General features: G+C 43.7%; 1 protein-coding gene across 2 annotated transcripts in view; it reads right to left on the bottom strand.

The window, feature by feature from the left end:
* Positions 1-21,425, bottom strand: part of tmtc1 (transmembrane O-mannosyltransferase targeting cadherins 1) — a 73,926-nt gene that overhangs the window by 22,680 nt on the left and 29,821 nt on the right. For both annotated transcript variants that reach the window (XR_014571033.1, XM_083794520.1), the window contains exons 5-7: positions 18,165-18,246; positions 14,832-14,935; positions 6,943-7,132 (exon numbers count right to left, since the gene is read on the bottom strand). Coding sequence is in view for 1 of the 2 variants with exons in the window: in XM_083794520.1 (XP_083650646.1) it covers positions 6,943-7,132; positions 14,832-14,935; positions 18,165-18,246 (376 nt within the window). In the remaining variant the exon portion in view is untranslated. The remainder of the gene's footprint in view (positions 1-6,942; positions 7,133-14,831; positions 14,936-18,164; positions 18,247-21,425) is intronic.

Below are 21,425 nucleotides of genomic sequence, written 5' to 3'. Positions count from 1 at the left end.
CGATTTGTCACACACTTTACCGCAGTGAAATTTGTTCTCCGCATTTGACCCATCAAGCGACCCATGGAGCAGTGAGCCGCAGCCAAGGAGCAGTGAGCTGCAGCCGTGCCGCACTCGGGAATCATTTGATTAGTAGATTTGACCCCCCAATCCAACCCTTTGATGCTGAGTGCCAAGCAGGGAGGCATTGGGTCCCATTTTCACAGTCTTTGGTATGACCCGACCGGGGATTGAACCCCGACCTCCCAGTTTCAGGGCAGACACTTTAACCACAAGGCCACTGTCTGGTGATCAGGTGTATTACAGTGTGTAAATATGTAAATATATTCTGTCCTTATCACGTGCCCATTTATGTGACGTGACAGATAGTTAACAACAACAGCTCCAATAAAGACAGAGACGAGTTTCTTCATTGGCAGAATGTTTAGTTGTAAAACTGCAATCAAAGGAAATAATAATGTATTACAATCATTGTACATAAACTTAAATTGTACATTCTTACAATGCAACATAAACAGGTAGCTTAGGAAAGAATCAAAAACAATTCACAGCTGTTTCACAGAACATACTGTTACCTATTCCTAACAAACACAAATCACAAGCTATTTCAAAAACATACTGTTGTCTAATCTCTTGAAACAAATATACTTTTTGCTGCACAGTACAATCATATTAAGAAAACTAAACAACAGAAACTTACAGACTCATGACTCTCTAGGTCCTGCATGAGGAGAGAATAGTTCTGCTGCTGCTAGCTCTGAAGCTCAAATCAGAATGACAAAACAAGGAAGTGTTACAAGTACAGGGTCCCCCCTAGGAAGTGTTACAAGTAAAGGTTCCCCCTAGAGGAACTAAGTGTCCATACAGCAGTATAAGGTCTCCCCCTAGTGGGCTAGGTGGCCATGGGGCAGAACACTCCCCGCCATGGTATAATGATGATTATTATGCCATTAATCCTTTCTGTTTGAGAAAGCGAACTATTTCTGAGATACGTCTCAGGCTCTTCCATTTGACCTTGACCTTCCATACTCCGTTGACTTTGCTTGGCATTGTCTCAGAAACCACGCCGAGTGGCCATACATTCCTCTCCGTTAGGGAGTCTTTGAGCAGGACTACATCTCTCACTTGAAGATTGGGTTCATGACAGGCATTTGCGAGACTTTGCATTTGCTTCCATTGTCTTGAATAAAGGTCTGGGGTGCTGAAGTCTCCTGAAGGTGCAGCTATGTTTCCTGTCCTTTGATTCAGGATCCTTGCAGGTGTCAGCACTGCTGGCACGTCTGGTTCTGTTGAGACAGATACTAAGGGTCTGTGGTTAATTACAGACTTTACTTCCACCACTAAGGTTGCCAAGACTTTGTGAGTCGAAAGGCCTCCAACTTTGAGCAAAGAGTCCTTTTTCTGTGCACACTTGAGGACAGTGCTTTGCGCTTGCATGGCAAGGTCGGTGTCATTTTTGTTTGCTTGTTGGATTTCTGGAGTTTGTTTGAACACCTCGCTCCTGAGGATGCTCATCTCATTGAATGCGTCAGAGTCATTGTAGTTCTCCTTTTTAAGAAGGTGTCTGGGACAAGGATCAAGATGAGCTGAATGGCCATTACTGTGGATGATCGTTTTGTGGGCATTGACGATAGTAGGCCTGTGAGCTCCTCGTTTACAGATTTCTCCCACAACAACCCAACCTAAGTCGAGACGTTGTGCGAATGGCAAGTTGCGAGGTCCAATTTACTGCTCTCTCGCCTTGTGGACTTCAAGGACATCTCTTCCGAGCAATAACAGGATGTTGGCGTCAGGATCAACAGGTGGAATCTGGTTTGCAAGAGGTTTGAGGTAAGTATAGTGACTTGTGATTTCTGGGGACGGGATTTCTGACCTGTCATCAGGTTCCACTATGTAATTTTGTGCCCTTCTACCTGTCGTTTCAATGATGCCTGAACAGGTCTTTAAGGTGTATGGAAGAGTCTTGACTCCAATGTTGAAGATGTCGAAGAACTCCTTCCTTGCCAAAGATTTGTTACTTTGGTCATCCAATACTATGTACACTTTGATGGCCTTTTCTCTGTGCCCAGCTGGGTACACTTTTGCCAAACATATTTTCGAGCACGATCTCGCTGTAGCTCCTGCACCACACACCTCTGTGCATTTGGACGTGACGGTTGACGCCCCAATCCTCTGTATTGTCACTTTGCTCCCCGCCTTGATCTTCCCACAGGGCTACGTTTGTCACCCTTACTGATGGTCCAGGATGTAAAGCAGACTGGTGTCTTTCGCTGTTGCATTCATGACAGTATATCGGCCAATCACAGTCCTTTGCGCGATGTTGTGTAGACGAACAACATCTGAAGCATATGTTTCGGTCTTTAAGAAACACTTTACGTTCATCCAATGGTTTGTTTCTGAAGGTTCGACAATTTCTGAGGATGTGGCAGGTGATGAAGAGGGCACTCTTTTCCTGGATCGTCGGTTGCTTTCTTTGGTTGACTCTCTTGAGACTCTGACTGTAGAGCAGGATTCATCTCTGACTCTGATTCCACATCTGACTTTCGTACTGTTATGGCAGGTCTGTAACCTTGGTTTGCGGGTTTCTCTGTTTTACAGCTACTGTCACTGCCTGATGCTAAAGTGGCAAAACTGGGGTCGTTTCGTATTCTTGCTTGTTCGCAAACAAATCTGACAAACTCTGAGAATGGTGGGTAGGTAACGCAGTTATCTCTCTTATACCTGGAGCCATGCATTATCCACCGTTCCTGCAAACTGTATGGTAGTTTTTCGGCTATCGGGCTGACTCCTCTTGCATTGTCTAGATAGGTGAGGCCTTGCAGGTAGCCATCATGCTTTGCTGCTTCAATTTCAAGAAGTATGTCTCCCAGTTCCCTTAATCTCTGATTTTCTCTGTTTGCAATTTTTGGAAAGCTTTCCAATTTCTTGATTAGTGCACTTTCTACGATCTCAGGTGCTCCATACGTTTCTTCAAGCCTCTGCCACAGAAGGAGAAGTCCAGTTTCCGCGTTCTGGACATGCAGTGACCTAATTCTTTTAGCATGCACTGATGATTGTGGCCCTAGCCACTTGGTCATTAGATCAAGCTGTTCTCTGGCTGTTAGGTTTAAGCCTTTGGTAGCACTTCGGTATGACTCCTTCCATGACCAGAAATTCTCTGGTTGATCGTCGTAAAGCAGAAGTCCAGAGCTTACCATCTCACGGCGCAGCAAGTATTTTGCTAAGTCAGATGCTTCTGATTCAGTAGGTAGTTTATGATCTGGCGTACTGTAAGATTGTGGCTGCTGGGGCCTAGAGGAGTACCCCTGTTGAAGGTTATGACCTGACGTGCTGTAAGACTGTGACCGTTGAGGCAACGTGTGCATCATGGTTTTCCCTGTGAAAGCTGACACTTCTCCTGTGTTCAGTTCTCGAGTCTGTATGAAAGGAGGGTTTCACCTTTGTGACTGGATTAAATGAGGGCACACTGCGTGTTTGTTGTTGAGGACTCAACTCCATCGATGTACTGCTAAAGGAATGATAACTCAGCTCATCGTCATCACAATTATCGTCCACGTTGTAATGCATAGTGGAGTGTTGCATCTGAGTTGAGGTAGGTTCTATCTGCTTAAAGTTGGCGTGTGAAGGGTTAACTTCTAGTGACTGTTGCTGCATATGGACAGTAAGGCTGTCCCCAAACATTCAAGGTTCGAATGTTCGCTCGTTAGGGTTGGCACTCGAATCTTAATTAATGGGTTTGAACCATTCGTTTCTTTTTTTTTAATATATATAAAAATATTTATTTTTATTTATTTTTACTTTTTTATTAACTCGAAAATATATCTCGCTGAGAATGTGATATATGTTAAAAAGTAAGTTTCTCGTGCATTCCTGTCAGAAGTTATGTCTATCTCCTTGTGCTGTCCCTCTCCAAAATCCCCTGTGTACATTAATTTGGTGATGGGCCTGCAGCCAATCAGCCAATCAGCAACAAACACACACCCACACACATGCACACACACACACACCAGCACGTCACAATTTGAGAAAAAGGTTCTCTCTCTCTCTCTCTCTCTCTCTCGCTGCGCTGTTGCGTCTGTCTGTCTGTCTGTCTGTCTGTCTGTCTGTCTGTCTGTGTGTGTGTGTGTGTGTGTGTGACACTGATTTATTGAATATTCTGACTTTCAATTTGATTGTATTGTTAATTTGTTGTATTGTGCTTTTTGCCTTGGCAATGTAAACGTATGTTTTCTCAATGCCAATAAAGCTCCTTTGAATTGAAAAAAAGTGTGGTGACTGCGTGTGATTGTTTAGGAGGAGCCAGGCTGCTGATTGGCTCCTGTGATGGCCTCAACTATATAAGGCTGTGTGGAAGCAGCATTCTGATGTATTCTTCCTGGTGTGTGTTTGGTCTGTCTGTAGCAAGAAGTTACACACCGTCTGGCTGTAGCAAGAAGTTACACACCGTCTGGCTGTAGCAAGAAGTTACACACCGTCTGGCTGTAGCAAGAAGTTACACACCGTCTGGCTGTAGCAAGAAGTTACACACCGTCTGTCTGTCTGTCTGTAGCAAGAAGTTACACACCGTCTGGCTGTAGCAAGAAGGTAACTACTTGTTAAACTTAAACCTTTAGCTTTGTTTTAAATGATTCAGTTTGGGTAACTTGATCTGTGAATGAATGCCACTGAGATGTGGAGTTTTATAACAAGAGTTAAGGTAACTGTTCCAATATGGCTCATCGTGTCTTTTTGACTGGCATTCAAACTCTTCAGACAGTGGACAGGGTCCATTTGGTTCCATTTGTACACCGAGAGCTGTAAGGGTCCATTTGGTTCCATTTGTACACCGAGAGCTGTAAGGGTCCATTTGGTTCCATTTGTACTCCGAGAGCTGTAAGGGTCCATTTGGTTCCATTTGTACACTGAGAGCTGTAAGGGTCCATTTGGTTAAACATGCTAACACTTCATCTTCAATATAAAATTGGTATTGTCACAAACGCACAATACAATGTTGGGCTTAAACTTCATTCAAAGCTGAAGGGAAAACATATTTCAAAAGTTGGGGGAAAATGTATATATTAAAATTTTAAGCTTGGGGGAGGGATGTTAAGTTGTAAAATATGGGTTGTGGGGGCTGACAAGGCTATACAGCCACATGTGTTTCTAATGTGATGTAGGCCTACATAACACTAAGGACACTTATCTTTTCTCTTCAGAGTCACGAGACCAGTGGTAGACGAGCCATGTCCGTGGGCCCCACAGCCCCACCAATTTAGGCTTCCGAGGACCCCCACCCTGGAGCCCATGTGAAGTGACCCAGTCCGATGCCCCCCTCCCTGCACAAGACATTGAGGTAGGAACTGTACGCTATAGCTGCTGCTGGGAAGAGCTGCTTGCTGCGCAGTGAGTACAAGTCTTGTTTATTGTCCTTTGCTGTCGCTGGTGTGGTTCTGCAGGGTACTGATGGTGTTGCTCTGGTGTTTGCGTTCCGGCTTCCTGCGGTTGCGTCGCGTCGGGCTGCCTGCTGTTGCACTCGTTTGCGTTGCGTCTTTTGCGTCGACTGCCACAATTTCGTCCGGTTCCGTCATTTCACCTAACTTGTGGACACTGCCTGTCATCTGCAGAAGAACGTGATAGTTCACGGTAAGTATCTGTTTTTGTATTCTTTGCTGCTGGTAGGGTAGGGCTGGTAGGGTAGGGCTCCTACTAGGGTAGGTTTTTGCGTTGCATCGCAAACTAAGCACTTTGGCACAGGCATGGCGCTCCTGGTTTACTGGGATGGGGTTCGATTCCCTGCTGCGCCCTGCTGATTACATTTAATCTGTTAAACAGGCATCCTTTTGCACAATAGAGCGTCTCAGTCCCTCCCCCTTTCAGAACGACGAGTGGCCCAGGAAATTATTCTCCATTTCATTTTCTCCATAGGCATTTCAAAACGTATTTATTTAAAGACCTTTAAGCGTCGTACAAAGCCAACTCTTGTCGTGACAAATCATGACAACACACACAATATTTTGGACCAAATAATTACAAAAGAACAAAACGTGTTGTAACCTGCCGTTTTTTCTGCTTTCTAATTCTTTGGCCCGAAAAATTGTGTTTGTCATGATTGGTCCGAATGTTCACTCGAAAATTCCTGCCGAAGTTCGAGTCCTAAAATAAGGGCTAGGGTACAGCCTTAATGGACAGTGTGTGTAGGGTTGCCTCCTAGTGACAATTGCTGCACATGACCAGTGTGAGGAGGATTACCTTCTAGTGATAGTTGCTGCACATATTCTTTGGTGCGTTCAACAGGGTCAATCGGTGGTGTTTTATTATTTAGTTCATGGAATGAACCTTCTCTTTCGTTCTCTACAGCTTCTTCCAAGAATTCAGCTTCTGCCAATGCTGCAGTAGCTTCCTTTTCAGCCTCAAGTACGTGCAAATCTGCCTGCAATCCAGCTTGTTGCTTGAGTAGGTTGGCTTCTCTTTTAGCAAAAAAAGTTAAGTCTCCGCGTGGCTGTAGGGGGCCAGCGGAAACGACTGCCACTGTTTCACGGATCGATCATGGATTATTGTCCGACACTAGGACAGTCGTGCGCGCTATTTTAAGGCACCCGCGAGTGGAATGGAACGACGTACAATATTGGGTGATTCTTCAAAGGTCACCAGCAGTCAAAGCAGTCAATTGTGCATGTAGTTCCAATTTATCTGTATGCCAATGAAGACAATTTGTTGTGATTTGGCACTTTTTTCGGGTCACTCTTCATCCCGTGCTGCGAGCTTGTACATCTGCTATTTTTTAACATTTTAACAAAAGTCATGTAATGTAATTGAATTGAATTGAACTGAACGGGATTAAATTGAACTGAACTGAACTGAACGGGATTAAATTAAATTGAATTGAATGGACATGCCTTGAATTACATTTAACTGAACTGAACTGAACTGCGGTGCACACTGCAGAGGGGCAGCATATCCTACCTGCAGCGAGGAGACACAGCGCAGGCAGAGGGCCAGCATGAGCGCCGCCAGCAGGAGGGAGGCGGCGTTGCGGACGTCCCCCATCGACTCCACCAGGGGGATGCTGCCCACCTGCCAGTCGTAGCACAGCACCACAGGGGCCAGCAGCAGCCAGGCGTTGAACCACGGCAGGTAGCAGTACGTCAGGAACCTGCATGGCAGGGCAGGGGGCCACAGAGGAGGAGGAGGAGCAACAGGGTAAATTGGAGTTAATTAAACCCACCTGGAACGCATCTGTGTCACCTTAGCTTTTCACCACTTTAAACCGTTATTTTAAACTTTGGCTGTTGGAAAAAATAGCAGATCTACATTACAAGCTCGTAGCGCGGCACCGAGCTTGTAATGTAGATCTGTAGAGCTTCTGAGCTTGTGTCTGCTACTTTTTTTTAATCGTGAATACGTGTGAAAATCTTTGAATATATAATATATATTCGTTCACAGTGAACATTTCTAACTCACATCTTTGCTTCTGGGGGGTTCCCCTGGAACAACATATTTTCAGTTGGGGGTCGGTGACCCCAAACAACTATTCTGGACTCTGGAGAGTATTTCTATTAATTGCAGTATTGATACTTTTATTTAAGTAACAAAATGGAGTACTTTTTTCCACCACTGACCAACCTTGCAGAGAGGACAGGGAGGCGGGCAGGTGGGGAGAGGTTGAAGGTTCACACGAAGACAGTTGTATATTGATTGAGTGCAATGCTCTAACATGGCATTAAGAGCCCAGGAACATGAGCTTATGCCATTACACACACAATGTGCTGACCGCTGAATGCTTTGCTACACGGGAATTTAATTATAACACCCCACCCCCCTCTCTCCTCTCTCTCTCTCTCACGAAACGACTTCAATTACCACTCTACCTCAACACCTCTATTCTGGTAAAAATAGCACATCTACATTGCTTACAACTTGTTGTAAGATTTGAAACAAAATGGCAGCTATATTTCGACGACAATTAGCAACCCCCCCCCCCCCCCCACCCCTAGTTTACAGAATCCCTGAACCGGCTGACTAAGGGGGCATCCTCCAGGTATGGTTGAGGGAGTTCTCTCTCTCTCTCTCTGTGAACTGTGATGTATTGATCAGCCCATCGTGTGGTATCTATCTATCTATCTATTATTAGATACACACCGGGGTCAGGCAGAGGAACACGTTCTGCTTGAATGAACTGAATGGAGTTAGAAAGACACAAGAGCAAGAAAATGGTCACCGGAGACCAGAAACTTTGTGTGTGTGTGTGTGTGTGTGTGTCAGTGTGTGTGTACTGTGTGCGTGTGCGTGTGCGTGTGCGTGTGCGTGCGTGCGTGCGTGCGTGCGTGCGTGCGAAAGAGAGAGAGCGAGAGACAGAGATGGAGAGTAGGACTGGGCAATTAGAGCTGGGTAATTCACTGAAAGTATATCAAAATCAATATTTGGAACCAATAACTGACTTAATCTTGCTCAAATGGATGGTTGGGTGATTATTTTCACTATCTATTTTTGATAGATAGATCACATGTTCATATGTACAATACATAGACAGACAGATCACACCGATACTGCACATTGACAATACTACACAGCTCCTCTCTTACAGAGGAAAATAAAATAGGCTGCCAGTCATACAGTAGTTCAAGAGGCATTGCATTATCCATTCTATATGCACAGAACGTTCAGAAGAAGTTCATATCATCGCAAGATTACTTAATGCGCGCGCACGCACGCACACGCGCGCGCGCGCGCACACGCACACACACACACACGTGAGATAGCAAGACGGTTGCCTCTTTAGATATTAACTGAACCTTATAAAAAAGTTAACAGATAATTAACTGTTGCAATGACTTATTAATGTCCTGTTAAATGTTTAATAATCATTTAATGCTGTAAAACTAGCCCTTAATAAATAGTTAATAGATCGTTCACAAACTGTTGGTTAATGCATTATTAATGATCAGTTTAATGTTTGTTAATAGCTGTAACACCAGCCATGTGGTGAGAACAGTGCCTCTTTCAGGAGAAGTTTGACACGGGCCCGGCCTGAAAAGGTTGAGAACCACTGTCCTAGAGCATGGGTGTTCCACAGGAGGCCTGGGACCCCTAGGGGGTCCTCAGAGTTACCCCAAAGCCACTCTACGCCACAAAAGCATTGGCTATAGGGCATAGCAGTGGAGGCCATTTTGTGGTGCCACTCAAAAATAGGCCATTCGTTTTTCCCCACAGAGATGTCCAAAAATATTGATATTAATTATTTAAAGCCTAGAATCAAGCCATCCATGGTCTTGTGAATCATGACCATGGATCATGAAGAAGAAGAAGAAGAAGAAGAAGAAATATATATATGTAGGTGATCCTTGACATGAAGCATTAGGAAGCAAGCCAAAATAAGCAAAGCCACAAAAAAACCCCGCAACCACCAATATTTACAAGCGATATTACAGAAAAACAAGCCCAAAGTCGCTTTAAATAAGCAGGCTTGGCAACACTGGTTGTGTCAGCAACGCCCGCAGACGTGTCGGAGACGGTAGCCATTCCCAACCATGGCCCGTTTCAGATGCTGCCGCTTGGAAAATGGGTTCGAAGCCACAAGACCACTGCGGCAAATTTGGGTTTTGGGATTTTTGTTTCGTACAATTAATGCTCCACTTCATCATACAAGAGTGTCTCACAAAAGTAGTGAAAATAGCAGCTCTATATATAAACACGTGGAATTAGCAACCGTAGAAGCAGCAACAGTGTTGTGGCGCTCTCATAAACAACTCTGGTCTTCATGAGGGTGGAAATACAAAACGGTGCGCGACACTGCGCGTGCACGGCAGTCGTGTGCTCCTGTGGGGCAGTGACAGACAAAGGTGTTTAGCATGCAGCGAAATGTTGCGTGTCATTGGTCTGGAACATAAATTTAAATCCCTATTCCCAACCACACACACACACACCTTTTCTCTTTTGATGGAAATGTAGGCATACCGAATACCGAATATAGGAAACAGTTGGCCGAAAACCGAATATGATTAATATTATATATCTTTTTTCCTACCATTGCTGTCATGGCCGTACCTTAAAGCTACCTGATTTATGGCAAAATAAATGTTTATGGCAAAACTTAACTTAAATAATAATCACTATTATGGGTCCATAAAACATTTATTCAGCTTTTTTGAATGCATTAATAATTGCATACACTATTCTGTGATATATTTTCTGCCTATTCGGGCCGAAACCGAATAGGCCGAAAATGCATTTTTAGCCATTTTCTGCCGAATATTTTCTGCAGACGAATATTCGGTGCATCACTAATATAAACCCATGTACACGCATCCACGTGTGCATGCACTGAGCCTAAATCTCATCAAACGGTGGTCCGCGGCTCAAATGCAGAATAAATAATGGGCCTTGATATGAAAAAGACCCAAAAACCACTGCAAATAATGTAAGACTTCTCAATGCTTCTAAAACAACACAGCTGGCAGTGGAAGTCAAGCTTTCTGCTTGTTGCATCAACAAGCGTGCGCGCACACGCACACAGACAAAATCAATGTTTAGGACAGGAAGAACTCAAATGACCATCTTCTCTCTATCAGACACACACACACGCACGCACGCACGCACGCACGCACGCACGCGATCTTTGGAAAATGTAACAGCAACAGCCAACACCAATTGCAGAAATGTCACTATTTTCCCCACAGTATATTCAAGAGAACACCCCCCCACACACACGTGTTGCCAGATGGTGTGTTTACGTGTCATGCGTTTGATACAGTATCTATCTGCCACGGCGATGAGAATGAGATATGAACCTGGAGCAAGATCACGTATGCTTTACATAATCACCCTGCAGCTGTACAGCCCCCCCCCACACACACACACACACACACACACACACACACAGTTGACCAAGCAGCTCCATAAATTGATTAATCACCCAAACAGAAACACACACAGCAGATTAATGACGGAGGGGATGCCACCCAGATGAATTATGAATGAAGTTGGCAGAGGAATGCTGACATGATGGATAATCACTGGTGAACCTTCGCAGATGGGAGACGGTATATCCATAAATAAATACAGAGCTGCTTGGTGCATGTTCTCTCCGTGTCCCTATAGGGTAGGTACCCTCACAAAACCCCTACATGCAGTATTCCTGGTCTCTAAACTATACCTCCTCCCTGCCTGTATTTGTGTGTTTGTGTGTGTGTGTGCGTGTGTCAATATATTAGGACGCAAATTTAACAAATCAAATGCCATTTTAACGCCAAGTTGCCAACCCTAAAGTCTGAGATATACCTTGTTGTGCGCCGGCGCAATGCACCGGAAAAATGCGAAACCCCCAAAAGCTCACAATGCGTTGCAGCACAGCTTGCAAAGCGGCTCTTTGGACACTGAAGTCTTTGGTATCTCGGGGAAGCGTGCATGGTGCGCACGTACACATGCACATGTCCCAACCTGTCACCATCACCTGTGTCGTTGATTGAGTGACAGGGTCAACCGTCAAAGTTAAATGCACCGCAACGCACGTTAGGAATAACAAAACAGCAGCGGGACACGGCCGGATGGATGTTCAATGCTACACTGTTTATAAGGAGCTAACATTAGCATAGCCGAGACGGAGCAAGATAAAGCACTTGATACACAGAGAGACCGACACAATATAAGTCTTTATAGCTATCGAAGCCGACAGGCTCGGCAGTCGGCACCCCGTGAGAGGCCATCGTTGTTTTGCCAAGATGGGGAGTGGATAAAATAAGCGAGAGAAGGGAGGATAGATAGTGGGGTATGATAATCCGGTTTAAATTTCCCAGGTGGCCGTGGAGAGGGAGAGGTGTTTTTTCCACTCAGACAGATTATCCTCTCTTAGGCCCTCATTTATCAACCGTGCGTACGCCAAAATATGGGTGCACGCCGAAATTACCGACATTTTCGGCATTTACCATTTCCGGCAAAGCTGGAAATTGAACTTGAGTAGGACAAAAAGTCACGTCTGGTCGGGAGCTGTCGTACACTTCGTCCTCGGCTGTTTTTCTGTCGTACACAAGCGGAGCAGCATTGTCTGAACTGCTGACATGCTGTCACAGGCATCTAAACATATGATTTCACTCCTAAAATGTTAATATAAAACGGTATGTGTATATACATGTAAAAAAAAAAAAAAAAAAAGAGATTACCAACTTTACAAGTAATTAAAATTGCGCAATTAAAAACAATATAACATGTTTACAATGTATTAGTTTGAGCTTAATCAAACAGTGCTTTACTGGCCTTGTTATGCGAGCGCACTTGTGAGATGATTTGGGAGCACATGCGGTGATGCGGCATCACTGTGATATTATAAAAAAAGGCATAAATGGACTGCACGCCTTTATTTCCAAGTGACAATGACAAGCATACAGCTTGCCTATTTGCAATTGTAGCAGGCTATAGGCGTAAGGGGCTTAATCATTCACCATTTAAATAAGTGCTTTGACAGTTCAGATAAAAGCGAGATCATTTTCGGGGGTCGGGAGGACGGGACCGCGGTGTGCGTCGCCAACACATACCAGCACACATGCAAGCGGCAAGCCTTCATCCATATGTTTATGATTCGTTCATCAATGATCAAATCACTACATAAACGTTGATTATGACTGCCTTGACGACATGATAGCCTATCTCTCATGCAGGCATCACTCACCCACAGGACTTTAATATCACAGCAGTGCGCAGTCTCACGCCTTCGCCGTGCACGAATGGGTAAAATTAATATAGGCCAGCCTACAAACTAATTCCATTCATGGCGATGCGATGTCGATGTGTCATGTAGGTGCGTGCGTGCGTGGACATGACAGCAAGGCAAGCGAGGTGAGAGGGAAACAGACAGGGTAGGCCTACAACTTTATTTAATTCATGCAGGTGTTCGTTCTTTATTTATTTAACAAGACACCAGTTAGTTGGGCTTGCAAGTTGCGTGTGCGTGCGTGTGTGCGTCTGTGTGTGTGTGTGTATGAGAGAGGGGGGTGAGGCGGGCAGCAAGGCACGGGAGAAACTTTTTTTTTCCTGTAACCATGGATTCCAGGTCGTATTGCAAAAACAAGGGCGAGGCTTGATTTCATAGGGCATGCCAGATAGATTTCAGTCACATTTATTAACGTCAGAACGAAATTAAGGAAGGATCAGCTGTTTGCGATCACTTTATAAATGCCATGGCAACGTGGGTGTACTACGAAACCTGCACTCGAATCTGTGGCAGATTTTACACTCGATTGATAAATGAGGGCCTTACAGTGACATGTCACCAAACACTGCAGCTGTAGAGGGATCCACACAGGGCCAATTAGTCACGGGCAGTCGTGGAAAGTAATTAACCAATTACTTCATTATTTTTCTGCCAGCTACGTATGTATTCGTCTGCCTGAAAACACAGAAACTGCGTGCCATACTGGCACAGTAGAGGCAGACAAATACAATTTTGAGTACACAATGCAATGTGACACATTGTGAGCTTGTAGATCTGCCATTTTCAAAAGATTTGTAAAGGTTTTATACATTTCAAAACTGAAATGGGACATTCTACATAATGACATTCTACTTTTGGTATACTCACAACGCAAGATCTCCCAGGGAGACATAAAATGTCTCTTTTGGGTCTTGAGCATAGACTGTAAAAAATATGGACAAAGCGTTCCCCGGGTCTAACATGGACGTAAAATGAAGCCTGTAATTCTATGGTAATTCCTGATGTAAATCACCATATTTCTAGATCCGTTTTGGCCCAGCTGGCCATTGGCTGGCTCCGTTTTGGCCCAGCTGGCCATTGGCTGGCCCAGACACGAGGCGGGACTTCCCCCCTTCTTCTCCGTTGGTTTTTATTTTGACTCGAGTGGGAGGGGAATCCCGATCATAGACTGTAACGGTAGCCACGCCCCTCAGAACATACGCGACTTTATGGTAATTTTTTTAATTAATGGGACCATAACTTTCCAAAAAGAATATTATGACATTAGAAATGAGACTTTAAACTAGTGACTGGAAGCAGAAAGTATTCATGACCATGTTTATTAAGGTAATACAGTCTAGGTGAAGTTGGGCCCAAATACATGGACCTCTATGGGGCTATGGGTTTTTCTGGGTCCAATGACAGCGCCACAACAGGCCATTATATGAATCGCGATTTCCTTATAGGCTTCACAAAATATCTGTCTGACTGCCCCCCTGGTCTTGAGGCTAAAAGTTTGAGAGCCACAGTACTAACTCAGTCATTAACAAATACTACTATTAACTCCTACAAGTCCTTTACACAACTAAACCCTATGTAGACTGAACGCTCACTGCTATTTTCTAGGGTCTCTAAACCACTAAAGTGTTACCCTATTTTATACTTCAGCTACACAAAAACATATTTTTTAAAGGAAATTGATCAAAGGGTAGGCAGGTTGGTCAATACATGCTAGGGCGTTTTTCACTTGCAATTCCAAGTGCCAAACACATTCAGCGAGGAGAAATATGCATTCATTATAAATTCAATTATTGATTCAAACCAAATAATGTTTGATCAAAAGTTACCTTTTTAACAAGGTTGTATAGGGCTTCAACAACAGTTCAACCATACTTTAAGTTTGGTTTCTGTCCGTCACTGATCAAACAACTGAATTGCAGCCAGAACCAAATATCGGTTTAGCGGTTATATCGGCCAATACTTGACCATACCAGTATCAGCAAGTATATTCAGGCTCTGTAGAGTTTTCAAAAATGTTTAAGAATAGCAGATCTGCAGGCTCGCAATGCATCATCTTGCGAACTTGCGACGCGTCGTGTGCATTTTAATCAGACTAATGGATGTGTGTGTGTGTGTGTGTGTGTGTGTGTGTGTGTGTGTGTGTGCTGACCTTGTGAGCAGATGTGGGGAGAAGGACGCAGGGTTGTCCTGTTCAGAGAAGAGAGGCATGGACCCGCCCATCAACCACAGCCTGAATGACATGATGACCGTTACCTAGAAGAGAGAACACCCTTAATATTAACAAGTCGAGAATGTAGAAGAAATATTATTTTGATCAACGTTTGCCTGTTGTCTCATTGTGGACAAACTCTTATCTTAACGACAAACAAAATATTCTATTTTTTGTTTTAGGTCTGAGAGGCTATAAATCAAATGGTGGTCCGTGGCTCAAATGCCAAATAAATAATGGACCTTGATTTGAAAAAGGTTGAAAACCACTGCTTTACAACATGGTCAGTGGCCAAAGACATCGCTGTCTGCCTTCATTCAAAATGTATGTGTGTCTCACTCGGACACACGATATTCACGACAACAATAGGGATGCGTGGTGTTAGACGTGAGCGCGCCATAGGCACGCAAGCATCTACTTACTTTATATCAGGGGTTCTCAAAGTGAGTGCCATGGCACCTTGGGTGCCGTGATGCAAGTCCGGGGGTGCCACAGGATAATTTGATAACATTTGGAATTCAGTTTAACCCCTTTTGGCACGCAACCAAGTGTAAAATCAGTCATTGCAACGCCATCAAGGCCACAATAGATTTTTGATGACTAAATCAACTGTAGATTTAGTCGAAAACTAAAACTAAATTAAATTTTATTCAAAAGACTATGACTAAAACAAATTCAAAATGTGCTGTCAAAATCAACACTGCCCCAGGCCGTAGCGTAACGGTCTGGGCACCGGACTGGTGATCCAGTCGCGGTGTGCCGCGGGTTCGACTCCCGGACCCGACACGGCCTTTACCGCATGTCATCCCCCCATCTCTCTCCCGTTTCCTGTCAGCCTACTATCTGTCCCTTAAAAAAATCAATAAAAGGCGTAAGCCGCAAAAAAATATCTTAAAAAAAAAAAAAAAAAATCAACACTGCCTCGGAAACAGACTAAAGAGACAGAAATGGGGCCATGATCGAATACCTCTCATTTTCGAGGTGAAAAGATATAAATGCATGTCCGTGCCCGTGTGACCTGAAGCGTTTTCAATTAAAATACAAGAAGCTTTTCTGGGCAAGCTGGTCTCCAGTAGTGGAAAAACTTCCATTATGCAATTACAAGCGTCATGTGAAATTCCACAGAGTGCCACAACAAACTCAGACTGATGTATATACTTGTACGTGTTTAGTCAACCACATACAACCCATACGGTGTCTCCGGGATCCTCACTGGAGGCTTTTCTACATTCAATATCTTCTTTCGCAGAAAATAGCAGATCGACAAGCTGACTGCTTGTGAGCTTGTTATGAGCTACTAGTACAGTATGAGCTATGCAGTGCAGTGAGCTTGTTATGAGCTACTACAGTATGAGCTATGCAGTGCAGTGAGCTTGTGCAAGCATAGCTACAGTATGAGCTATGCAGTGAGCTTGTGGGGTTTAACTGTTCATTTAATGCTGGGGTTTAAGTGGTTAAGAATCCTGCGATTTAAGTGGTTAATTATAAACTTCACTATGACACCCCCCTAATGTTCTGTGTTTGAGGCCCCATATAAGCTATCCTTGGCATGGCTTACAGTGAAGAACAAGAGGAAAGAGAGAGAAGGTAATTGCTCTGTGGTTAACCCAAAGAGAAATGCCGAAGCGTCTCTTAACAGCTGCTGCTGATTTGATCTGATTGCCAATTAAGAACATATCGTAATCACATGCACGCACCCACGCACGCACAAGATGAGAGAGGGAGTGAGTTGAGTTGTTCTGGTGAAGAATGAGCTGAATTGTGGGGGTAGCCTCTTGCATCAAAATGTCTCATAAATACTGCTTATTTACTGTAGTTGTGTATTGTATTGACTGGTAAATATACCAGCAGAAAATCAGCTTTGTGACATCAGTTCAGAGTTAATGTGTGGGTGAATTTCTCTCAGACAGAAACATAAATCCATTCATACAATTTGCACAAGATAATAGCTATTCCAATAATGGCTATTTTAAAACAAATTGAAAACCTGACTAACACAACTGTTATTGAATAGAAAGTAATACTTTTGCCTTTGAGGTGTTTCATTTTGAACATATTATTGACATCAGAACTGGAGTTTGACGTCAATATTGTCTATGCAAAACGCTGTAGTCAGCTAAAGGGAGTAGGATACTTGCCTTCATAAATCAGTATATGGCAGCACTGAAGCCAAAACAGTTTGAAAGCCACTAGAGAAGATGAAGACTTGGACAGACACTATGAATAATTGAGTTCAGAGGAAACCTGGTGATATGGATTGGATATGTGCATAATATACTGTACAGAACTGTTTCTCAAACACTGGCCAGGACCCATTTGTGGGTCACGGACACATTTTCTGGGGGTCCCTATATACGTTTTCTTTCCTACATTTTGTTATTATTATTTCAAAACATTTTCCAAAAACATTCACAATGGACCTTACGGTAAGCCCCACCCCCTCACGCACATCCCCTGCCCCGCCCCGCCCCCGATACCGTTGCTATGAAGGACAAGCATGTCCTACTACCTGCTAGTCCTCCACTGAGGACCGTGTTATGTCGGCGTTTTTCATATCAACATCATCCATACTATAATAACGCCATGGTGAAACGTTGCTGTTGGGCGTCCTGCAACAGTGCTTCATAGGTACCCAGAACGTTTGGGGCATTTTATTTTTATTCCTTTTCCCGTGGGTGGCTGGGTGCGCACATGCATGAGTGCTACTGCTAATAAACAACAACTTGTGCGGACAGCCGTATACCATATAACACTCCAATCCAAGTTTAAACGAGTGTTTACATCATGAGGTTTACATAGCTTGATTAGTCAGCTGCTTCCATTTTTTTCAACTAAGTTGAAATGCTTTAGCGCCTCCCCTGGTTGAATGTGTAATTAGATTTTCCAACTGACTCAAGTTCAGTCGACATGACATACAATGTGCAGAAAAGGGTAAGCAGCGTTCTTTTTTCTGAAGAAAAATCTAAGAAATGCCATGAATTAGAAGACAAAATGTTGTAGTGAAGTAGTGAAAATAGACAATCTACAAGCTGACAATGTGCTCTTTTAGATCTGCTGCTAGTGAGCTACATACTGCTAGTGAGTATGTAGAATTAGATCACTAGTTTGGTTCCCAGGCAAACGTCTAATATATTTTTGGGGTCTCGAGTTAAAAAGTCCAGGAGCCACTGATACACAATACAGTAGGCTATATATACATTACACACCGATGTTTGGAATCATGCATAATCATAATATCACTTGTGTTTTATGCAAATGTAAAATGACACTCACGTGGCAGGAGACAAAGCAGGCTCGCTTCAGGAAAGGACTGCAGACGTGGGGAAGGTCCCGCAGCCTGGAGCCACACAGGTGTCTGGAAGACAAACAGAAACGACCTGGCTGTCAGGTGGAAACCTTGTATGTCAAAGACTCTTGACTTTATTTATTCATTTATTTCCAGGAAATAGAAAGAAATTAAGAAAGACATTTAAAAGCACCTTTATTAAAACACTGCAGTACACAAAAAATGTGACTTCACAGTTGCAGTTGAACTATACAGTACTCTACTCATATGAAAAGAGATAAAGATGACAACAGCTCTTTGTGCTCTTCGTGCGAGAGAGAGAGAGAGAGAGAGAGAAAGAGAGAGAGAGAGAGAGAAAGAGAGAAAGAAAGAACTAACTTTTGTGATACTGTTCTGTTGTACCCCAAATGTTGGCATTCAATTACGGGAAAAAGAACAAAAACGTTGAATTATGGAGATTCAAGGTTTTTGCAGCTGACAGCAAACGCCATGGAGTGCGTTTCATTTGGAGAACACAGCCTGGGCTCATATACCCAGATAGAGCCTTCCACACAAGCACGAGGCTGGAAGAATAACGATATGAATGCTCCATCCATCTATCTACAGGTCAGGTCATCAAGCTATACACTGCCTGCAGGGACAAACTGGCAAGGCCAGACAGGTTTATTGGCGTAGCAATTTTCGTACGCAAAGTCGAGTCAAAGTGCTTTGCATAAGGCAGAAAAAGGAATGCAGAGGCATTAAAAAGAAAGCATTCGAGGAGAAATGAAAGTATAAAAAAGATATGGAACAGCATGAAGAAAAGGTCAAAAGTGTAGTTTCAAGTCAGCCGTATCAGTGCAAGTCCTTTTTTTATCAGGAGTATTGTTAAGAACAATTTATCCTTCTTCTGTTCAACCACCACATGTGGAAAGTATTACTGTAATGTCATTACTGGAGAGAGAGAGAGAGAGAGAGAGAGAGAGTGAGAGAGAACTTGCAGACTGTGTGAGCGCGCGCGCACACACACACACACACACACACACACACACACACACACACACACACACACACACACACACACGAGCAGAGCAGAGCAGAGCAGAATGATGTGCAGGCTTGTTTGCTGTAAGACAACTTTTATAAGTCTGGTTTCGCATTGGGTGTGCGTAGTGAATATTAAAACAAGTCACTGCTACAATACTAGGTAGGGAGAAGGGGGGAGAGAGAAAGGGGGAGAGAGAGAGAGAGAGCAGCATTCAACCACAGAAACAGACAGCATGTCCTTGGGAGACTTGACTGAAAACATCGATTTCACACTAGACACGAAGAATGGCACGTCACGCACGCACGCACACACAGGTATTGTCGGGTTCTGAACGACTCCCAAAGGGCTCATCATGGGAAAGACGTCGGCATGGCATCCACACACAACAGGATGCTAATTCACCATGACAACTGCAGCGAAGGACGGAGGGGGAGGGGGGTCTGAGCTGGACAAGGACATGAGAGAAGTGAAGTTGGAGGAATCAGCTATATAAGATCTGCAGAGGAAGATGTCTGTTTGAAGACAGTGGTTAACTCACTCGAGATCGCCTTCTGGTCCAAACTGCCGAGATCGCCTTTTCAAGCCTTTTTTTAAATATCAATTGATTACGGTTCACAACGGTGTCCTGTATGCACTCGGAAACACTTCGGTTGCGGTGCCGTGAATAAAAAGAAAGGGGAAAAAAAAGAAAAAACTGAAATTCTAATTCCACTGAGAATGTCGTTTTTAGGATTGTAATATTATCTCAAATTCTTTTTGGACCAAAACAAGCTTGATTTGGGGCTCATTTCTCTAAACGATATGATCCTCGGTTACAAAATACGTATGTTTTGTGTGAATTAAATAACATTCGTGGGACACTTCCTGACTCGCTGTTTCCGGTCTAACTTTGAAGTGAGTTCCTTTCCTTTCCAGCCACTAAATGAGTTAAGGACTTCACGAATTGACACATTATTATTAGTCTGCGGAAACCCATTAGAAAAGATTTTTACAACTTTTACAACTATAGCAGTGATTCTCTGCCATTTTTGTTTCGAGGACCCCCAACTATGCATTGGGATATACAGACCCCCATTTGATACCACATTGAACTCTGGGACCCTAATCTGCACTGTAGTATTTAACTCAGAGAGTGAACAAATGGAACCAAATGGACCTGTTAAGACACATATGGGTGAATTTGCTTCCAATCAATCAATTTGGCTGGGGAGGCCACTGGAACTCCCTCAAGGACCCCTGGGGGTCCCAAGACCCCACTTTGAGAGCCACTGGTTTAAGAAACAACAAGGCCCTGTTCAGATCGGCAGCCCAAAAAACAGCCCAAATCTGATTTCCTGCAGATTGGATGCGTGTTGGTTTTATACAGTCTGACTCTGAACAAGGCAAAGGAATGTGGTTCAAATGTGTTTTTTTCTTTGGCTTTTACCATCTTTTGTATTACACAATACTTACCTTTTCAAGCCTGCACCTAACAAATAATGCAAAGTATAAAAACAGTCAAACTAATAAAACTAAATAGCACTTTCAAAAATGAATAAAAACGAACTGAAAAAATATTCACTTCCATACTCCATCTGTCTCGCTCTCAGACTTGATCTCATGCTATTCAGTGTGATGTGTGAAGATCCACTCCGTAACGGAGCGCATGTGTGTCAGTGTGTGTATGTGTGTACAGTATGTGTGTGTGTGTGTGTGTGTGTGTGTGTGTGTGTGTGTGTGTGTGTGTGTGTGTGTCCAGAGGCTGAAGGTTGTCCTTTGTCCTCCAAGTGGGTGTGTGAAAACGCGTCTTGGTTAATCTCATTGTGTTTGTGTTTTCTTTTGTTTGTTTGTTTTCTCGCGATTTTGCAACACATTTTTTCACCCAGTGTCAATTATCCTATAATATAATCCTGGGCTACACTTCCTCTGCCAGTCTAGGAGGGCAGCGGACTGACCTCACGCTTCCTTCTATGCATGAGGAGTCCAAGCTGCTTCTTTTCACTTAACAGTGGAGAGTTTCCCCGGCTGGACGTATAGCACGTGGAAGGAAGACGTTATTCCAACCAGTTCCTTTCCCCTCCATCATGGCGGCACCGTGCGACCGTTTCGCCGATGGCATTAGATGGCGTAGAAAGGCAGCCAGTCAGAACTACGCGTCAGTATGACTAGCATGTCGAACATTTCATGGGTATTCATAGACTAGTGCTTTTCAAGCCACTGGTAAAAAAAAACATACAGTGAA

Source organism: Protomyctophum parallelum (genome assembly GCF_964188405.1).
Source record: "Protomyctophum parallelum genome assembly, chromosome: 22".
Lineage (NCBI taxonomy): Eukaryota > Metazoa > Chordata > Actinopteri > Myctophiformes > Myctophidae > Protomyctophum > Protomyctophum parallelum.
This window is presented reverse-complemented; position numbering and strand designations above follow the sequence as displayed.